This window comes from Chanos chanos, chromosome 12 (assembly GCF_902362185.1).
Source record: "Chanos chanos chromosome 12, fChaCha1.1, whole genome shotgun sequence".
Taxonomy (NCBI): domain Eukaryota; kingdom Metazoa; phylum Chordata; class Actinopteri; order Gonorynchiformes; family Chanidae; genus Chanos; species Chanos chanos.
The window spans coordinates 7,641,590-7,656,634 of record NC_044506.1 but is presented as its reverse complement, the minus strand read 5'-3'; the positions used below and the strand labels follow the sequence as shown (position 1 = coordinate 7,656,634).

Below are 15,045 nucleotides of genomic sequence, written 5' to 3'. Positions count from 1 at the left end.
CAGTACTTCACAAACAAAATGAAACAAAAAACATTTACTCAATCATTTCACTTTTCACTTGCTGATTAGTTTTAATAACTCCATAAGGTTCCACTCTATCAGTGCTGTGCCTATGACCACTGGATCAAATGCTGCTATCATTAATGCTGTGATGTATGAGTTTCCTTTGTGATAAACAAAAGTTACGCTGGGGCTCCTCTGTGTTTTTACTTCCTTTCGAATCCATTGCTGATTGGCCCTCGTTTGATTGATGTATCTCTGCCTCTGCCCTGCCTTTTGTCACCTGGCGCTCCCCACCCCCCACAGTGCAATAGTATCTGTCTGCGGAGCCACAGAGCCACAGTTTCACACCAGCAGTTTCAGGCCAGTGGCATTCTGCGCATGCGCTCACACAGTTCTGGCTTAGTTTAGCGCCTGTATGGTTATGGTTAGGGGTTAGGGTTAGAGGATCGGCCCACAGTGCGACGTCGCGGTATCCTCTCAGTCATGACTGAGAGATCTGCACAAGAATTCAAATTTCAAGTTTCAAGTTTATTTAGAGCCCAGTATCACTGTTTGCAGTCTCAAAGGGCTTTACATACCACAGCAATCAAAATCAAAACAGGACGCCACCCCCATGACTTAATCCTCATGGCGGGCAAGAACAAATTCCAGTGCCCTTGTACACTTGTACCTCAGCAAACGGATAATAAAGGCTTCTTCTTCTGCTTCTTAAATACTGTTGTATCACGGTTGGGGATGGTGGCACAACCATTGTGGATTATCCTCCTGTACTAAAAATAAGCACTCTCTTTAACGTGGCATCACGTTAAAAAGAAAAAAGTAAATAAAAAATTAAGAAGCTGAGGTGAAAAAAAATAGAAATAGGTGTGTTTAAATGAGACCCTGCTGCACAATACTCTCCGCCTGTTGCCCGGAGACACTGGCTGTGTTCCGCTGGACGGGCTTGACGACAAGGGTAACTCTGTTTCAACTTGTTGTAACTTGTTGAACGGTGAGGACTGAGAATTAAGTGCCTGTGAACTGGATTCTAAATCTTATCTCTTAGTTTCAAATTAATAACGCGTACAAATGCACAGTGCATATATGTATTCTGAAATATATGAAATACACTTAGGTATCACCATGTATATTCTGAAAAAGAAGCGCTAAATATCTGAAACTTTTTTGACATTTCATGACGCTTAAGCAATGATGACATGACTCGGACAATTGATTCAGACTTTGAAGTAGCGTAGCAACATGTCAGTACCTCGATTGAGGCATTTGGACTTATATAGTCCAGAGAGTGAGAAAAAAAGTTAGGAAGCGCGCAGACCGCGAGAAACAACAGACTTCCGCCATGTAACAACAGGTTTCTTGAGATGTGTTTAAACAATGACATGCAACTGTAATACTCGCGCAAATGTGTTGCCGGCGAAACTGGTTTACAGTGAGCCACGCAGTCAAAACAACTTTCATTTTAATTTGTATTTTGTAACGAAATCAATCTAATTTTGTAATCTGTGAGCCGCTCTGTGGTTTGTCTGTTGTAGTGTGCAGCATTTAAACACACAAGGTCAATCTGACATTGCAATATTATGATCTCAGTGTCGTACGGACACTTGTCTCACAGTTCCGCGGTTCATTTGGCAGGGTAGACCGTCCATGTTACGTAGAAAGAAAACGAGGAGGGTGTGTGCTTTGTTTTAGAGGTGTCATAGTCTTCTGTGGTGTGACCTTCTAGTTTCGGTTTTTGCTCAGGGAAAGACGAAGCAGGAGTGTTGACTTGGCATAAAGAAAGCGGGTGTTACACAGTGAAGACCATGGAGGAAGATTTCCCGTTTAAATACTCTGTTGTCGACGTCCTGCTGCAGATCGTTGGTTTGATTCTTTTCGTGTCGGACCTTGTGCTGGATGTGTGGGCAATATGTTCGCTCTATATTGACGGTGCCTACATTAGTATGGGCCTGTTCATATTTCTATTATTGGGATCCTCTGTTTTAGTACATGTATTCAGTTGGATTTGGTACTCGGATGGCGAGGAATACCAACAGACTACAGTGGACAAATTCGTCAAGAAACACTCTTTGCTCAAGCCAGTGCACGTACTGCAGCTGGGTGTCTTTCTCAGGTTGGTGACATATTTCGTTCTTTGCGTTGAAAAGAATCTGTTGAGTTTTGTGTTCACCTCTGCCTAACTGTTTGCTCAGCTAAAGTAAAAACCGACAGTGGTGTTCCAACCCATTTTTCAAGATCAGGAAGTGAGGAACGCATTCTTATCATTCAATATGTTACAATAAAGCCGTGCCGCGACTGACGATACAAATTTCATTTCTTATTTGATTGCCTTGAATTGAAAACAAGATACACAAGCATATTGGAGATCTCAATCTTCTATCTCCGGAGAAGAACCCCATTATTCAAGAAAGTTGCTGTGCACTTGACTCACGACCTGCTGATGTTACGTCTGTTTGAAACGTTCTCCAAGAACGCTCCTCAGCTCACCTTCATGATCACCATTATCTTCGTGAGAGAAGAGCTGCAGCTCTTCACAGGTTAGTTAGCTATCTGTGTATATGTCAGATATTGCTTGTAATACATATTTTTAATAAATATTGAGCATTAGCAAGCGGTGTGAAGTTGTGAAAAGTGATGCATAAAATGAATTTGTGAACAGTACACGGTGCAGTATTTTTTAATCAATAATGAGTTTTTCTTTTATCAGTGATGTGGCTCCATTATAAGTGTCTGCTCTGTTTTTGGTAGCTGTGAAAGCCATTGCCTCAGCTGTAGCTGTTGCCTTCAGTGTCCTCATGTACCATCGTGCCATGCGTGAATCTCTTTCCGACAAAATCAAGAAGAGTTGCTGCTCTTCTGTGTTCTTCTTCTTTTGGAATCTGTTGCTGATTGGCCCTCGTATTACTGCTGTGGCTCTGTTTGCCTCTGTTCTGCCAGTCTTTGTTGTTGCCCACTTCTTGACACTTTGGATGCCATTTGTACTTTGGGCCTGGCGACAAAGGACCGACTTCATGGACAGCCCAGGAGGAGAATGGCTCTACCGGGCCACCGTAGGACTCATCTGGTACTTTGACTGGTTTAATGTGTCTAAAGGGAACACAAAACGCAGAAGCATAATTTATCATGGAATCATGCTGCTTGACAGTGGGCTGCTGATTGGCTTGTGGTGGTGGATCAGGGTGAGTGACACATCCTGTCGTGGTCCATTTCCCATAAATCCATATGTACTGGTCTCTGGAAATATTTTCTTATACATTGCTGGACTCGCGTTGAAAGCCGTTTACTATAAGTGTTGTCACCCTAAGCTGAATAAACCTGCACAAGTTGAAGCTGAGAATGCTTGCATGCAAATGTCTATGGATGAACCTAACTCTTCTTCACCACAGCCTCAACCTGTTAGTGGGGCTAAAAAGAGAAGGAGAAATTTGGTTACAACTTTTTATTCTTAGTCTGTTTATAGCCCCATGGATTGGCCATTCAAATTCAAGTATCATGCTTATCTACCTCTACTGTTTTTTAAATACTACTGTGAAAAGACATATCAAGATTTGAAACACTGTTGTACATATAATACTTTTTTTCATTCATTTATTTTGTATTCCGCTTATCCTAATTAGGGTTGTGGGGCTGAAATATGATTATATATAACAAAATATATTGTCATTTACCATCAAAGTCTGCCAGGAACCGAGGGGAAATGGTACATGACCAGCTGGTCTTCTCTGACTACACTGCAGTAACCTCCAGATCATGCAGATTCACTCTATACAACATCAGGAAAGACAGACCACAATCTTTCAGAGTATGCAGCCCAACTCCCTGCCCAGACCCTTGTACTCTCAAAATTGGATTACTGCAACTCTCTACTGGTGGGATTACCAGTATGTGCTATTATCAGATCACTGCAGACGATTAAAAATGCTGTGGCATGTCTGGTTTTCAATCGGTCAAGCCAAACACACAGCACACCCCTCTTCATCTCCCTCTGCTGGCTTCCTGTGTCTGCCTGTATCAAGTTTACAGCCAGTAGAACAGTTACAAGCTGGTCTCTGCTCATGTGTGGTTCCTCGATGGTGGAATGAGTTGCCCAATTCTATCTGAACTGCAGAGTCCCTCACGACTTTCAACAAGCGCCTAAAGACTAGTCTCTTATACGAATAACTTACCAACAGATCTGTGGATTAACCCCATTCCCTTACCCCCGAACCCCTTACCTGTCGACTGATCAAATGACTTGTGTTCAAATAACTTTTATTCCAGTGTGTAGTATGTATTACTTGTCTATCTGTGATGTATACTGCTTGGCTCTCCCTTGTAGATAGTCTTTGCTGATGCTTAGGCTGATCTGTGTCCATTTCTATCATGTACATTATCTTGACACTCTGTGATGAATATTAACACTAAATTTCGAGATGCTCTATTTCAAATTGTGCATTACAACCATAGAATATAGCTGCAAGCAGGAATGAAGGGACCAAGCACCACAGGGACGCCAAGTGGACAATCAGTCAGAACAACCCCCGAACAAGACACCAGTCCATCACAGGATGAATAGACACATATTCACCCTCTCATTCACTCACTTCTATGGGCAATATAGCATGTCCAGTGGACATTACCTGAATGTGTTTGGGCTGTGGTAGAAAACCAGAATATTCAGAGGAAACCCGCATAAACACGGGGACAAGGTACAAACTGAACGCAGACGCACCCCCCTTCGAACTTTAAACCTCCATATTGTTAGGCAGTAATGCTACCCATTTGCACCACTGTACTGCCCCCCGCTACATATATGTCCAGCTTAAACATTGGCATTGCCATAAAATGCAATGTGCCTTCTTGGGACATTAGCAATAAGAAGTGTAATTTCTGTTGGAGGAGTGCAATTTTTGGGTATTTGAAAAAAAATCCAAAATCGTGGGAGAAATGGCAGAGAACATACCATATTAGCTGAATATAATAACATGTCCCTGATTAGAAAAGGACCCCCCCATTTTTCAACATCTTTTTTTGGAAAAAGACTTTTTGAAGATCAAATTTTAATTTTAAAAGAAAATAATTTCATCTGACGTGAATTTAAGAAAACACACTGATTTAAACAAGGTATGCTGATTTGTTTTTTACATCTTTTAAATGAAATTGTCACATTTGAATAAAATTTGAAATGTAATCACATTTTCAAATGAATAAGTTTTGTAAGTTAAATAATAAAATAAAAATAAACTTGTCTACTGGGATTTCTAATACCATTGAACTACCTCCTTGTGAAACGCAACCATGTTACTCATAAATGCCACCATCTGCTGTTGTTAATGTATAATGACATTTAAAATTCTAGTCCTCCAAAGTAAGACAACCGCACTTTTCAGATGTAATTTCTGAAGTTGAATAAAAAAATCCTGTCTTACATTCAGGCCAATATGGAATGTCCAAGTGTTTCCTTAGCACTATTTAGTGTATTACTTGTGGCAGTAGGTCAAAAGGTGCAGTAGATTTGCCTATTTTAAGTGCTACAAACTGATTGTATCTTAGCTGCCATGCCATTTGGACATTGAACTATGTGTTCGTTTCCCAGTTAGGACCTGACATTTAATGATGTAATGATCTACAAAAAATTGTTCGCGATATCTGCTTTTCTTAGTGTGGTCTGTGGCTCGTGGTGTCCAGTGGAATAGAATGTCAATCTAAGTACATGGACACATTGGTGTTTAAACCTGTTTTACAGTACAGCGTCCCAAAGCGGCCAAATTTCAGTAAACTTGGTGTGTGCCACCCTGGCCTTATGGTAAGTATGTGTACTGAATTTTATGCCAGTGAACAAAAACATTGCAGAAATATGACTCTTCCTTTATGGCGCCTTCATGGCCGAATTTGTGGGTACACTGCGGCCATATTGTTCAACCTGGCAACTATCCTTTAACAACTCTTAAAGACAATACACATAACCTCATTGTGCTGTAGCTCTAGTGGGAGATGGTGAAATTTGTTTTTTGACGAAATCAAAGCTGGATGAAACACAAAACGGCTGATGCAGAGGTTTCATAAGTTCCTAGTTAGGATCTTTAACTCTGATGAAGCACAAGAAAATTTAGTTGAAATATCTGCTTTCGTGCCAGAGTAATGGGAATTTAATTTTTTTTTTAATGGTGTAGCGCCCCCAAGTGACCAAATGTTATGCCCCCGTCAAGGGTTGGGACATAGCGATTAAAGAAAAGGTAAAGTGGAAGTCCCGTCTCCCAACCCCAGCACTGACAGAAACGACAGTCTCTAATAACCAAGAACAGTTTATTTGAAAACTCAGCTTCACCTCTGTATATAACATAATTAATATATATACATGTACATATCTGTATATATTGCTCGCCACTGTCTATACTGCTGTATATACTGTAAGATATAGCATCACTACTGCAGTACTCACTATACTTGCACTTATCTGTAAATAATACTATGCTTTGCACTTCTGGTTAGATGCTACTGCATTTCATTGACTTGGTACTTGTACTCTGCACAATGACAATAAAGTTGAATCTAATCTAATCTAATCTAATACAAAAGAGTAGGGAGTTAAGATGTAGCTTTAAGAGGGGGCAAGGCCAAAATAATAAACAGAACAGCAGTTAACTCACTCACTCATTATCTAAGCCTGATTAGGGTTGGCTTTCATAGGGCGAAAGGCGGGGAAACAGCCTGGACAGGTCGCCAGTCCATCGCAGACACACAGACAAACACATTCATACCTACGGTAGACATAGAACTAACCCCCTCTTTAGCGAAAAACAGAGTTAAACAAGGGGAAGAAAACAACTGGCGCCCAACATCCTTACGTCCTCCAAAAAGCAAGACCAAACAAACAAAGAACGGAAATAAAGCCTCGAAACAGCCTGGACAGGACGCCAGTCCATCGCAGACTCACAGAAAAACACATTCATACCTAGGGGCAATTTAGTGTCCCCAGGTCACCTACCCTGCATGCCTTTGGACTGTGGGAGGAAACCCACGCTGACAGCATGCAAACTTGCAATCACGTAGACTTGACACAACCTGCCGCCCGGCTGGGAATCAAACCCAAGACCTTCTTGCTGTGAGGCAACAGCATTACCCACTGCGCCACCATGAAAACAACTGACTCCCACCATCTTTACGTCCTCCAAAAAGCAAGACCAAACAAACAAACAAGGAACCGAAATAAAGCCTAGATCTTTATAACTCTGGAAGCTTACTCCATTTACAGGTCTACAGCCGATTAGAAGGCAAACAACGGAGCAAAGAGATAGCGACAACAACAAAACCCCCCACTACGTTTATTACGGCGAAGAGTACAACAGTGCAGCATGCGTCTGTAGTCGGGAGAAGGAATCTTTCACTTGACAGCTTGGTCGCGTTTAAAGGAGGACGTATTCATGGGACAGGTATCCTTGGGAGGACCAAAGAGACGCGCAATATGACATCGCACCATTCGCACACTCATACGTACGCACTCTCTCACATACGCACTCGGGACAGGACAGCAGAACAAATTAAACAACAACACACAGGACAACATAGCAAATGCAAACGCACAGGTATACGCTCTTGGACTTAACACCACATTTCATGAAACTTGCATTACCCCCGCCCTACACACACACACACACACACACACTCTTATCCAGAAATAAACCAGCCTGATAGTGGGGTCAAGCAGAGAATAATGAATATGAGTGAGGATTTTTACTTTCAGACCCTTGACAGTACTATTGATCAGACTATCGCGGGGCCTGGACGGTAAAGTAGTGAACAAAAAAAGCAAACTTTTCCGTCAGATCCGTTTTTCACTGTTATTGTGCAAAGATGTATAAATATTTGAAATACTGTTGTATTAGTGTTGGGGAGGGTGGTGCAGCATGAATTATTATGCTGTACTAAGAATAAATACTCTCTGGAATGTGGCATCACGTTAAAAAGGTAAATAATAAAACACGAAACAAAACAAAACAGCACTTTGCAGTACTAGTACCTGACCTTTGTGACCTTTCTACGTTAGCTTTTTTGTTGTCTGATAGCGTAGAAAGGTCACGCGTGGCAGGTCTGTTAGCAGTCGTTGATTCTTCAATTGGTTTTTCATTGTTTTCTCAAGCCTGTGTAAATTGTTCCATTCCATAGTCAACATTTTAAACATGGTAACATACTTTTACAGTAAGTTAAAAACTGACCCAGTCAGACACTGTTTACACTCCATCCTGACTATTGACTCGCGTGCAAATTTGACTCATGTGATGATTTGACTCGTGATAATATAACGAAGACGTCTTTTCCTTGCCGTCATTCTTAATGTCATGCAGTACAGTGGTTAGTCCTCTGACACACACATCCACAGAGAGAAAGAAAAAGAGAAAGAGAAGGAGAAAGAGGAAGAGAGAGAAATACTGTTTGTTCTTTTACTGGAAATCTGTTATCAGTCAGGTCTCACGGTTAGGGAATGGTCTTCTGTGGTGGTTCGGTCTCTTAAAGGGATAGCGCTCTGATATGTTAACGTAAACTAAACATTCATTCATTTCACACCACTGAACATGACAATATAGCAGGGTAAATGATGGGCAAATTTATGCATGTAAATGTGGGTCTGTATTTTGTTTTGTTTTGTTTTGTTTTGGTTTTTTTTTAAACTGAATGAATTTAATGCTCTCATCCATGTCTTTTTAAAATTTGAAAGTTTATACACGAGAACTGATACTTTAAGTGACTGTCACGTGCGGAAGGCCTAATCTTAACCTATTTTGTGTACTGAATAGTTTCAAAATAACAGCAACACTTGTTTTTTTTATTGTTTGGTATTCCCCACAGTAAAATCTATAGTATCCAAAGTAATTGTTACTCTGTAGTTTCAAAAAATTATAACTTTGATCCAAACTACTCTGACCAAAAAAGCAAGAATTTCTCACTGAATTCCACCTTTTACCTGTTCGTGTCATGTGTATTTGTCATGTGTATCTCACACATGCAAAAGTGAAAGTGGAATCATGTGCTTGGTTTTTAGAAAACAAAACAAAACAAAACGATTGGTGGCATTAAGTGGCACTTTAAAGGATGAAAGAGGACGTTAAGCTGTCCTTAAAAGAAGGGAAAGTATTACTTTCAGTTTATTTTCAGCTGTTCAAATGATTCAGCCTGAGGCCATGAAACAAGACACTCAGTTCTCTTTTAAGAACCTGCTACTGGCAATAGTCAGTTTCTTTTTTTTCCTGCTAGACGTTGCGTTGGATATGTATGCTATCTATTCTTTTTATCAGGAGGAGGCCTATGTCAGTCTGGGTGTGTTGATATTTGTGTTAGTGGGATCCTCAGTTGTGCTGCAGCTATTCAGCTGGATGTGGTACACGAAGGATTCACAGATGTTCGAGGGACGCGTGTATAACTTTGCGAAGAACCACTCCTTGATTGGGATATTGCATGTGCTTCAGCTGGGCATCTTTCTCAGGTTTGTGCTATGTTTTCTTACATCTCGCTGTCAGCGGCCTGGAATGAATCATTTCAGACTTACAGTAGACTTGATCTGCTGTTTGTCATGTGTTTTCAGAGGAACTGCTAATCCACCACTCTTCTCTAAACGTTTCATGTTAAATGTTGACTGTACATTTTGAGATGACAAATTTCCTCTTCATGGCTTTGGTGGTCGCACAGTGAAACAACGCTCAGCAAAACACGAATAATTCAATATTTCCTTTTTCTGATCAAGGTACGCAAGTCTAGTGGAAATCTCAATCGTCCGTTTCTGGGAAAGAATCAGTTTCCCTCAGGCTGCTGCTAAAAAACAGAACCATGATTTATTGACCCTGCGTTTGTTTGAAACGTTCACCGAGAATATTCCACAGCTCTGCCTCATGGTCTCCACTGTCTTCATAAAAAAAGAACTAGAGCTCTTCACAGGTTTCTCTTTTTAACTTTTAATTTCATTATCGTTCACATGTTATGCGTGCGTAAAACAACCTTACACTGCATGCTAATTTACAAAAACACAAAACAAGAAAAAAAAAGGCCTACACATTCAGTTGCTGTATGTCATTATATTTTTGTGTTGATTCACTCATGTATAAAAATAGTAATAATAATGATAATAATAGTAATAATAATGTTGTACTCCATCTGTGCAGCCCTGAAGATTGCTGGGTCATTTATCGCTGTCACCATAAGCACTTTGATGTTCCACCGTGGGATGTGTGCCTTACATTGCAATGAACACAATATGGGCTGGGGCAGCTCTGTGATCTACTCGCTTTGGAGTCTACTCTTGATCTTAGCCCGAGTGACTGCTTTAGCTCTGTTTGCCTCTGTCCTGCCCATCTTCGTTGTTGCCCACTTCCTGACGCTCTGGATGTCATTTATATTCTGGGTCTGGAGAGAAAAGACTAAGTTCATGGACGGCCCAGGAGGAGAGTGGCTCTATCGAGCCACCGTTGGACTAATCTGGTACTTTAGCTGGTTGAACGTGACCAGAGAGAGCGCCAAACCCAACAGTGTCATCTATCACGTGGTCATAATAATGGACACTGGGCTGCTGGTTGGAATGTGGTGGTGGAAGATGGTGTGTGAAGGTCTGATGTTCATAAAACCACTCATCGTGGTCTCTGCGGTGGTTTCATTTTATCTTGTTGGACTGGCCTTTGAAATGGTTTACTATAAGTGGCTCCACTGCACATTTGAAGTAGATCTTCCTGAGCCAACAGAGGGCAGACACAGAACAGAAATCATACAAGCAGCATGTTTAGAAGAGCGCCAACCGGGTACTGACCACGAACGTAATCAGTCCACACCCTGTGCTCACACAAGTAGCAGTGGAGTTGAAAAGAGGATGAGAATTATGGCTGCGAATTTTTATTCATAGTTATTTTTTTTTTTTATGGACCTTTTGCAGTAAGCGCTTGGTTGGGGTGGTGTTACCTCCTCTTATCCTCTCCTGTACTGTCTCTGTTCCAGAGATATATTGAGATGGGATGAGAATACAAGCTGAATTTTCAGTGGCATTCAGATAGAATTAATCTTCCATTTTCATTTACGTTCTGGTGAAGCATGCTTTACATGTTTATTTCAAAGAACATCATATTGCTATGAAAAATTCTTTTTAAACTAAGAGTGTTTTTTTTTTTTTTTTTGTTCATTGTCACTAAAAAATGTTTTTGAACAAATAGTTGGTACTTCCTTTGAGAGGGTTAAATATGGTAACAAATGCTTTATTTTAATACATTCAGATAAATTAACAAGTTTCAATAACTTTTTAAATATAATGTATTTTCCATTAATAAAATGAACTGCCTTTGGTTGAATATGTTAATAAGTTAAAGGGGTTTATTTTTCAGTGTATTTAGATAAAAGCACTTAAAAGACAACAGGGCGCGATATTGGTTCTGCCCACTAATGTCTAATAGTGTATATTTCACGAAATATATTCAAAACACGATGCTTGAGGGAATGACTGACATCACCATGAAGGACAACCAAAAGCCAAATGAGAGCAGAGAAACAGTCCAACTCTTCCTTATAAGATCATTAGCTTATTAAGCAGGTCTAAACTACTGGCTAAATGAGGAAATCTAAACAAAGTCATTTCGTTTTGTGTGTGTTAATATTCGACACTCCATAACTGAACACCTATATGCACATCAGTGAATATAGCTAATAATTGAATACACCGCTGTGAAGCCTGTATTTATGCATTGCTGATATGTAGCTCAATAGATAAAACGAAAAACAAATCAAACCGTTTATTAAGATGCCCACATTGCTGCGTTTCTGGGCAGAGCTGGCTTCACTGTACAATCTAAACTGATGTTTTGAGACCAGCGCAAAGACAAACTGAGTTTATGCCCGAAAACTTCAGCAAACTTAGTGGAGAGCGTTCGTTTAGCTAGTTCGTTATTTTGGTATGCTCACGAAAGGGACTTAAATGTTCAGGACTCAAATGTGCATATTTATATAATCCTGCACATTTCACATGCTGCCGACTCAGCCTCTGACAACCTCATGTGTCGCTTGAGTTAATGTGGACGTGTGTGTTGCCCTTGTGCCACTGTGCGCTTTGAGCTCCCAATTTCCCTCAGTACTTCCCAATATTCCTTTGCCATTCTCGTGTGTCGTCGTGCAATGCTCTTACATGCATGCTGTTTTTGGAGAGAAAAGTGATTCTGCCTCTGCGTCTGATCTTGAACGTCCATCAAAGACGTATTAGCCTACATGATATGCGTCGTAAATCTGTCGTATTTCAGCAATGCTTCTTCAGTGTATCGCCATCTGTGATCTATGATTGTGAATCTTATCTCTTAGTGTCGAATTAATAACGCACAGAATGCACAATGCGCAAAAATATTCTGAAATATGTCAAGTACACTTAGGTATTACCATGTCTATTTTGAAAAAGAAGCGTCGCACACCTGAAATTTATTTGACGTTTCATGACGATTGCAATGACCACGTGACTCAGGGCAATTCAAGTCAGGTTTCGAAGTTGTGTAGTGATACGTCAGAACTCCGATTAAGGCATTTGTACTTATACAGACCAAAGCGTGAGAAAAAAGTTAGGAAGCGGGCAGACCGAGAGAAGTAACAAAGATTTCTGTCACGTAACTTTCTTTCTGATTTCTGTCTCGAACCAGATGTGTTGAAACAATGACGTGCAACTCTCCCGCAAATGTGTATGTTGCCGGCGAAACAGCTTTACAGTGAGCAAGACAGTCAAAACAGCTTTCATTTTAATTTGTATTTTGTAACGAAATCAGTCTGATTTTGTAATCTGTGACCGGTGGTTTGTCTGTTGTAGTGCGAAGCATTTAAACCACAAGGTCAATCTCACATTTCAGTATTATGATTACAGTGTAATAGGCTATGTATAACTTAATCACTTGTCTCACAGTTCCGCGGTTCATTTGGCAGGGTGGAACGTTGATCCATGTTACGTAGAAATAAAATGAGGGTGTTGCCTGCGTTTGAGAGTTATCTGTTGAACTATGACAACTATGACAACTTCTAGTTTCGGTTTTTTGCTCAGGGAAAGGCGAAGCAGGAGTATTGACTTGGCGTAAAGAAAGCGGGTGTTACACAGTGAAGACCATGGAGGAAGATTTCCCGTTTAAATACTCTGTTGTCGACGTCCTGCTGCAGATCGTTGGTTTGATTCTTTTCGTGTCGGACCTTGTGCTGGATGTGTGGGCAATATGTTCGCTCTATATTGACGGTGCCTACATTAGTATGGGCCTGTTGATATTTCTATTATTGGGATCTTCCGTTTTACTACATGTATTCAGTTGGATTTGGTACTCGGATGGCAAGGAATACCAACAGACTAAAGTGGACATTTTCGTCAAGAAACACTTCTTGCTCAAGCCAGTGCACGTACTGCAGCTGGGTGTCTTTCTCAGGTTGGTGACATATTTTGTTCTTAGTGTTGAAAAGAATCTGTTGAGTTTTGTGTTCACCTCTGCCTAACTGTTTGCTCATCTAAAGAAAAACTGACAGTGGCGTTCCAACCCGTTTTTCAAGATCAGGAAGTGAGGAACACATTCCTCCTTTTATCGTTCAATATGTTACAATAAACTGACGATACGACTTTCATTTCTTATTTGATTGCCTTGAATTGAAAACAAGATACACAAGCATACTGGAGATCTCAATCTTCCATCTCCGGAAAAGAACCCTAATATTCAAGGAAGCTGTTGTGCACTTGACTCACGACCTGCTGATGCTGCGTCTGTTTGAAACGTTCTCCGAGAGCGCTCCTCAACTCACCTTCATGATCACCATTATCTTCATGAGAGAAGAACTGGATCCCTTCACAGGTTAGTTAGCTATCTGTGTATATGTCAGATATTGCTTGTAATAAATATTTATAATAAATATTGAGCATTAGCAAGCGGTGTGAAGTTGTGTTTGCATACTGATATGAAAAGTGATGCATAAAAATGTATTTGTGCACAGCACATGGTGCAGTATTTTTTTAATAAATAATGAGTTTTTCTTTTATCAATGATGTGGCTCCATTATAAGTGTCTGCTCTATTTTTGGTAGTTGTGAAAGCCATTGCCTCAGCTGTAGCTGTTGCCTTCAGTGTTCTCATGTACCACCGTGCCATGCGTGAATCTCTTCCCGACAAAAACAAGATGGGTTGGCGCTCCTCTGCGTTCTACTTCCTTTGGAATCTGTTGCTGATTGGCCCTCGTATTACTGCTGTGGCTCTGTTTGCCTCTGTTCTGCCAGTCTTTGTTGTTGCCCACTTCTTGACACTTTGGATGCCATTTGTACTTTGGGCCTGGCGACAAAGGACCGACTTCATGGACAGCCCAGGAGGAGAATGGCTCTACCGGGCCACCGTAGGACTCATCTGGTACTTTGACTGGTTTAATGTGTCTAAAGGGAACACAAAACGCAGAAGCATAATTTATCATGGAATCATGCTGCTTGACAGTGGGCTGCTGATTGGCTTGTGGTGGTGGATCAGGGTGAGTGACACATCCTGTCGTGGTCCATTTCCCATAAATCCATATGTACTGGTCTCTGGAAATATTTTCTTATACATTGTTGGACTCGCGTTGAAAGCCGTTTACTATAAGTGGTTTCACCCTAAGCTGTATACACATGTACAAGTTGAAGCTGAGCCTGCTTGCATGCTAATGTCCATGGATGAACCTGACTCTGTCAGAATCACAGAGAGACCACAGCCTCAACCTGTTAGTGGGGCCAAAAAGAGAATGAGAAATTTGGCTACAACTTTTTATTCTTAGTCTGTTTATAGCCCCATGGATTGGCCATTCAAATTCACAGCATGGACAGTAATGTATCATGCTTATCTACCTCTACTGTTTTTTAAATACTATTGTGAAAAGACATATCAAGATTTGAAACACTCTTGTGCACATAATACTACTGTATATATAATAGAATATATTGTCACAGACCATCAAAGTCTGCCAGAAACCTAGGGGTAATGGTACATGCCTGGCAAACCCTCTCTGACTACATTGCAGTAACCTCCAGATCATGCAGATTCACTCTATACAGCATCGGCAAAGTTAGACC

The 15,045-nt window shown here is 40.7% G+C and overlaps 3 protein-coding genes across 3 annotated transcripts; all 3 read left to right on the top strand.

The window, feature by feature from the left end:
* Positions 1 to 1,805: 1,805 nt before the first annotated feature.
* LOC115824688 (XK-related protein 8-like) lies at positions 1,806 to 3,449 on the top strand. The gene is made up of 3 exons (XM_030788445.1): positions 1,806 to 2,113; positions 2,347 to 2,537; positions 2,749 to 3,449. Exons 1-3 carry the CDS (start codon positions 1,806 to 1,808, stop codon positions 3,447 to 3,449), a joined length of 1,200 nt encoding a protein of 399 aa, XP_030644305.1.
* A 5,709-nt stretch (positions 3,450 to 9,158) lies between these two features.
* On the top strand, positions 9,159 to 10,967 carry LOC115824687 (XK-related protein 8-like). Its single transcript, XM_030788444.1, has 4 exons — positions 9,159 to 9,460; positions 9,719 to 9,909; positions 10,134 to 10,763; positions 10,957 to 10,967. Exons 1-4 carry the CDS (start codon positions 9,159 to 9,161, stop codon positions 10,965 to 10,967), a joined length of 1,134 nt encoding a protein of 377 aa, XP_030644304.1.
* A 2,116-nt stretch (positions 10,968 to 13,083) lies between these two features.
* LOC115824686 (XK-related protein 8-like) lies at positions 13,084 to 14,750 on the top strand. Its single transcript, XM_030788443.1, has 3 exons — positions 13,084 to 13,391; positions 13,618 to 13,808; positions 14,038 to 14,750. The coding sequence occupies exons 1-3, from the start codon at positions 13,084 to 13,086 to the stop codon at positions 14,748 to 14,750; spliced, it is 1,212 nt and encodes a 403-aa protein (XP_030644303.1).
* Positions 14,751 to 15,045: the final 295 nt, after the last annotated feature.

Bases quoted from the DNA above. Each gene is read 5' to 3' on its own strand.
- LOC115824686 (XM_030788443.1), top strand. From the start codon at position 13,084: ATGGAGGAAGATTTCCCGTTTAAATACTCTGTTGTCGACGTCCTGCTG. The intron at 13,392-13,617 runs GTTGGTGACATA...ATTGAAAACAAG, and splicing joins CAGCTGGGTGTCTTTCTCAG to ATACACAAGCATACTGGAGA. The intron at 13,809-14,037 runs GTTAGTTAGCTA...TATTTTTGGTAG, and splicing joins AGAACTGGATCCCTTCACAG to TTGTGAAAGCCATTGCCTCA.
- LOC115824688 (XM_030788445.1), top strand. From the start codon at position 1,806: ATGGAGGAAGATTTCCCGTTTAAATACTCTGTTGTCGACGTCCTGCTG. The intron at 2,114-2,346 runs GTTGGTGACATA...ATTGAAAACAAG, and splicing joins CAGCTGGGTGTCTTTCTCAG to ATACACAAGCATATTGGAGA. The intron at 2,538-2,748 runs GTTAGTTAGCTA...TGTTTTTGGTAG, and splicing joins AGAGCTGCAGCTCTTCACAG to CTGTGAAAGCCATTGCCTCA.
- LOC115824687 (XM_030788444.1), top strand. From the start codon at position 9,159: ATGAAACAAGACACTCAGTTCTCTTTTAAGAACCTGCTACTGGCAATA. The intron at 9,461-9,718 runs GTTTGTGCTATG...TTTCTGATCAAG, and splicing joins CAGCTGGGCATCTTTCTCAG to GTACGCAAGTCTAGTGGAAA. The intron at 9,910-10,133 runs GTTTCTCTTTTT...CCATCTGTGCAG, and splicing joins AGAACTAGAGCTCTTCACAG to CCCTGAAGATTGCTGGGTCA.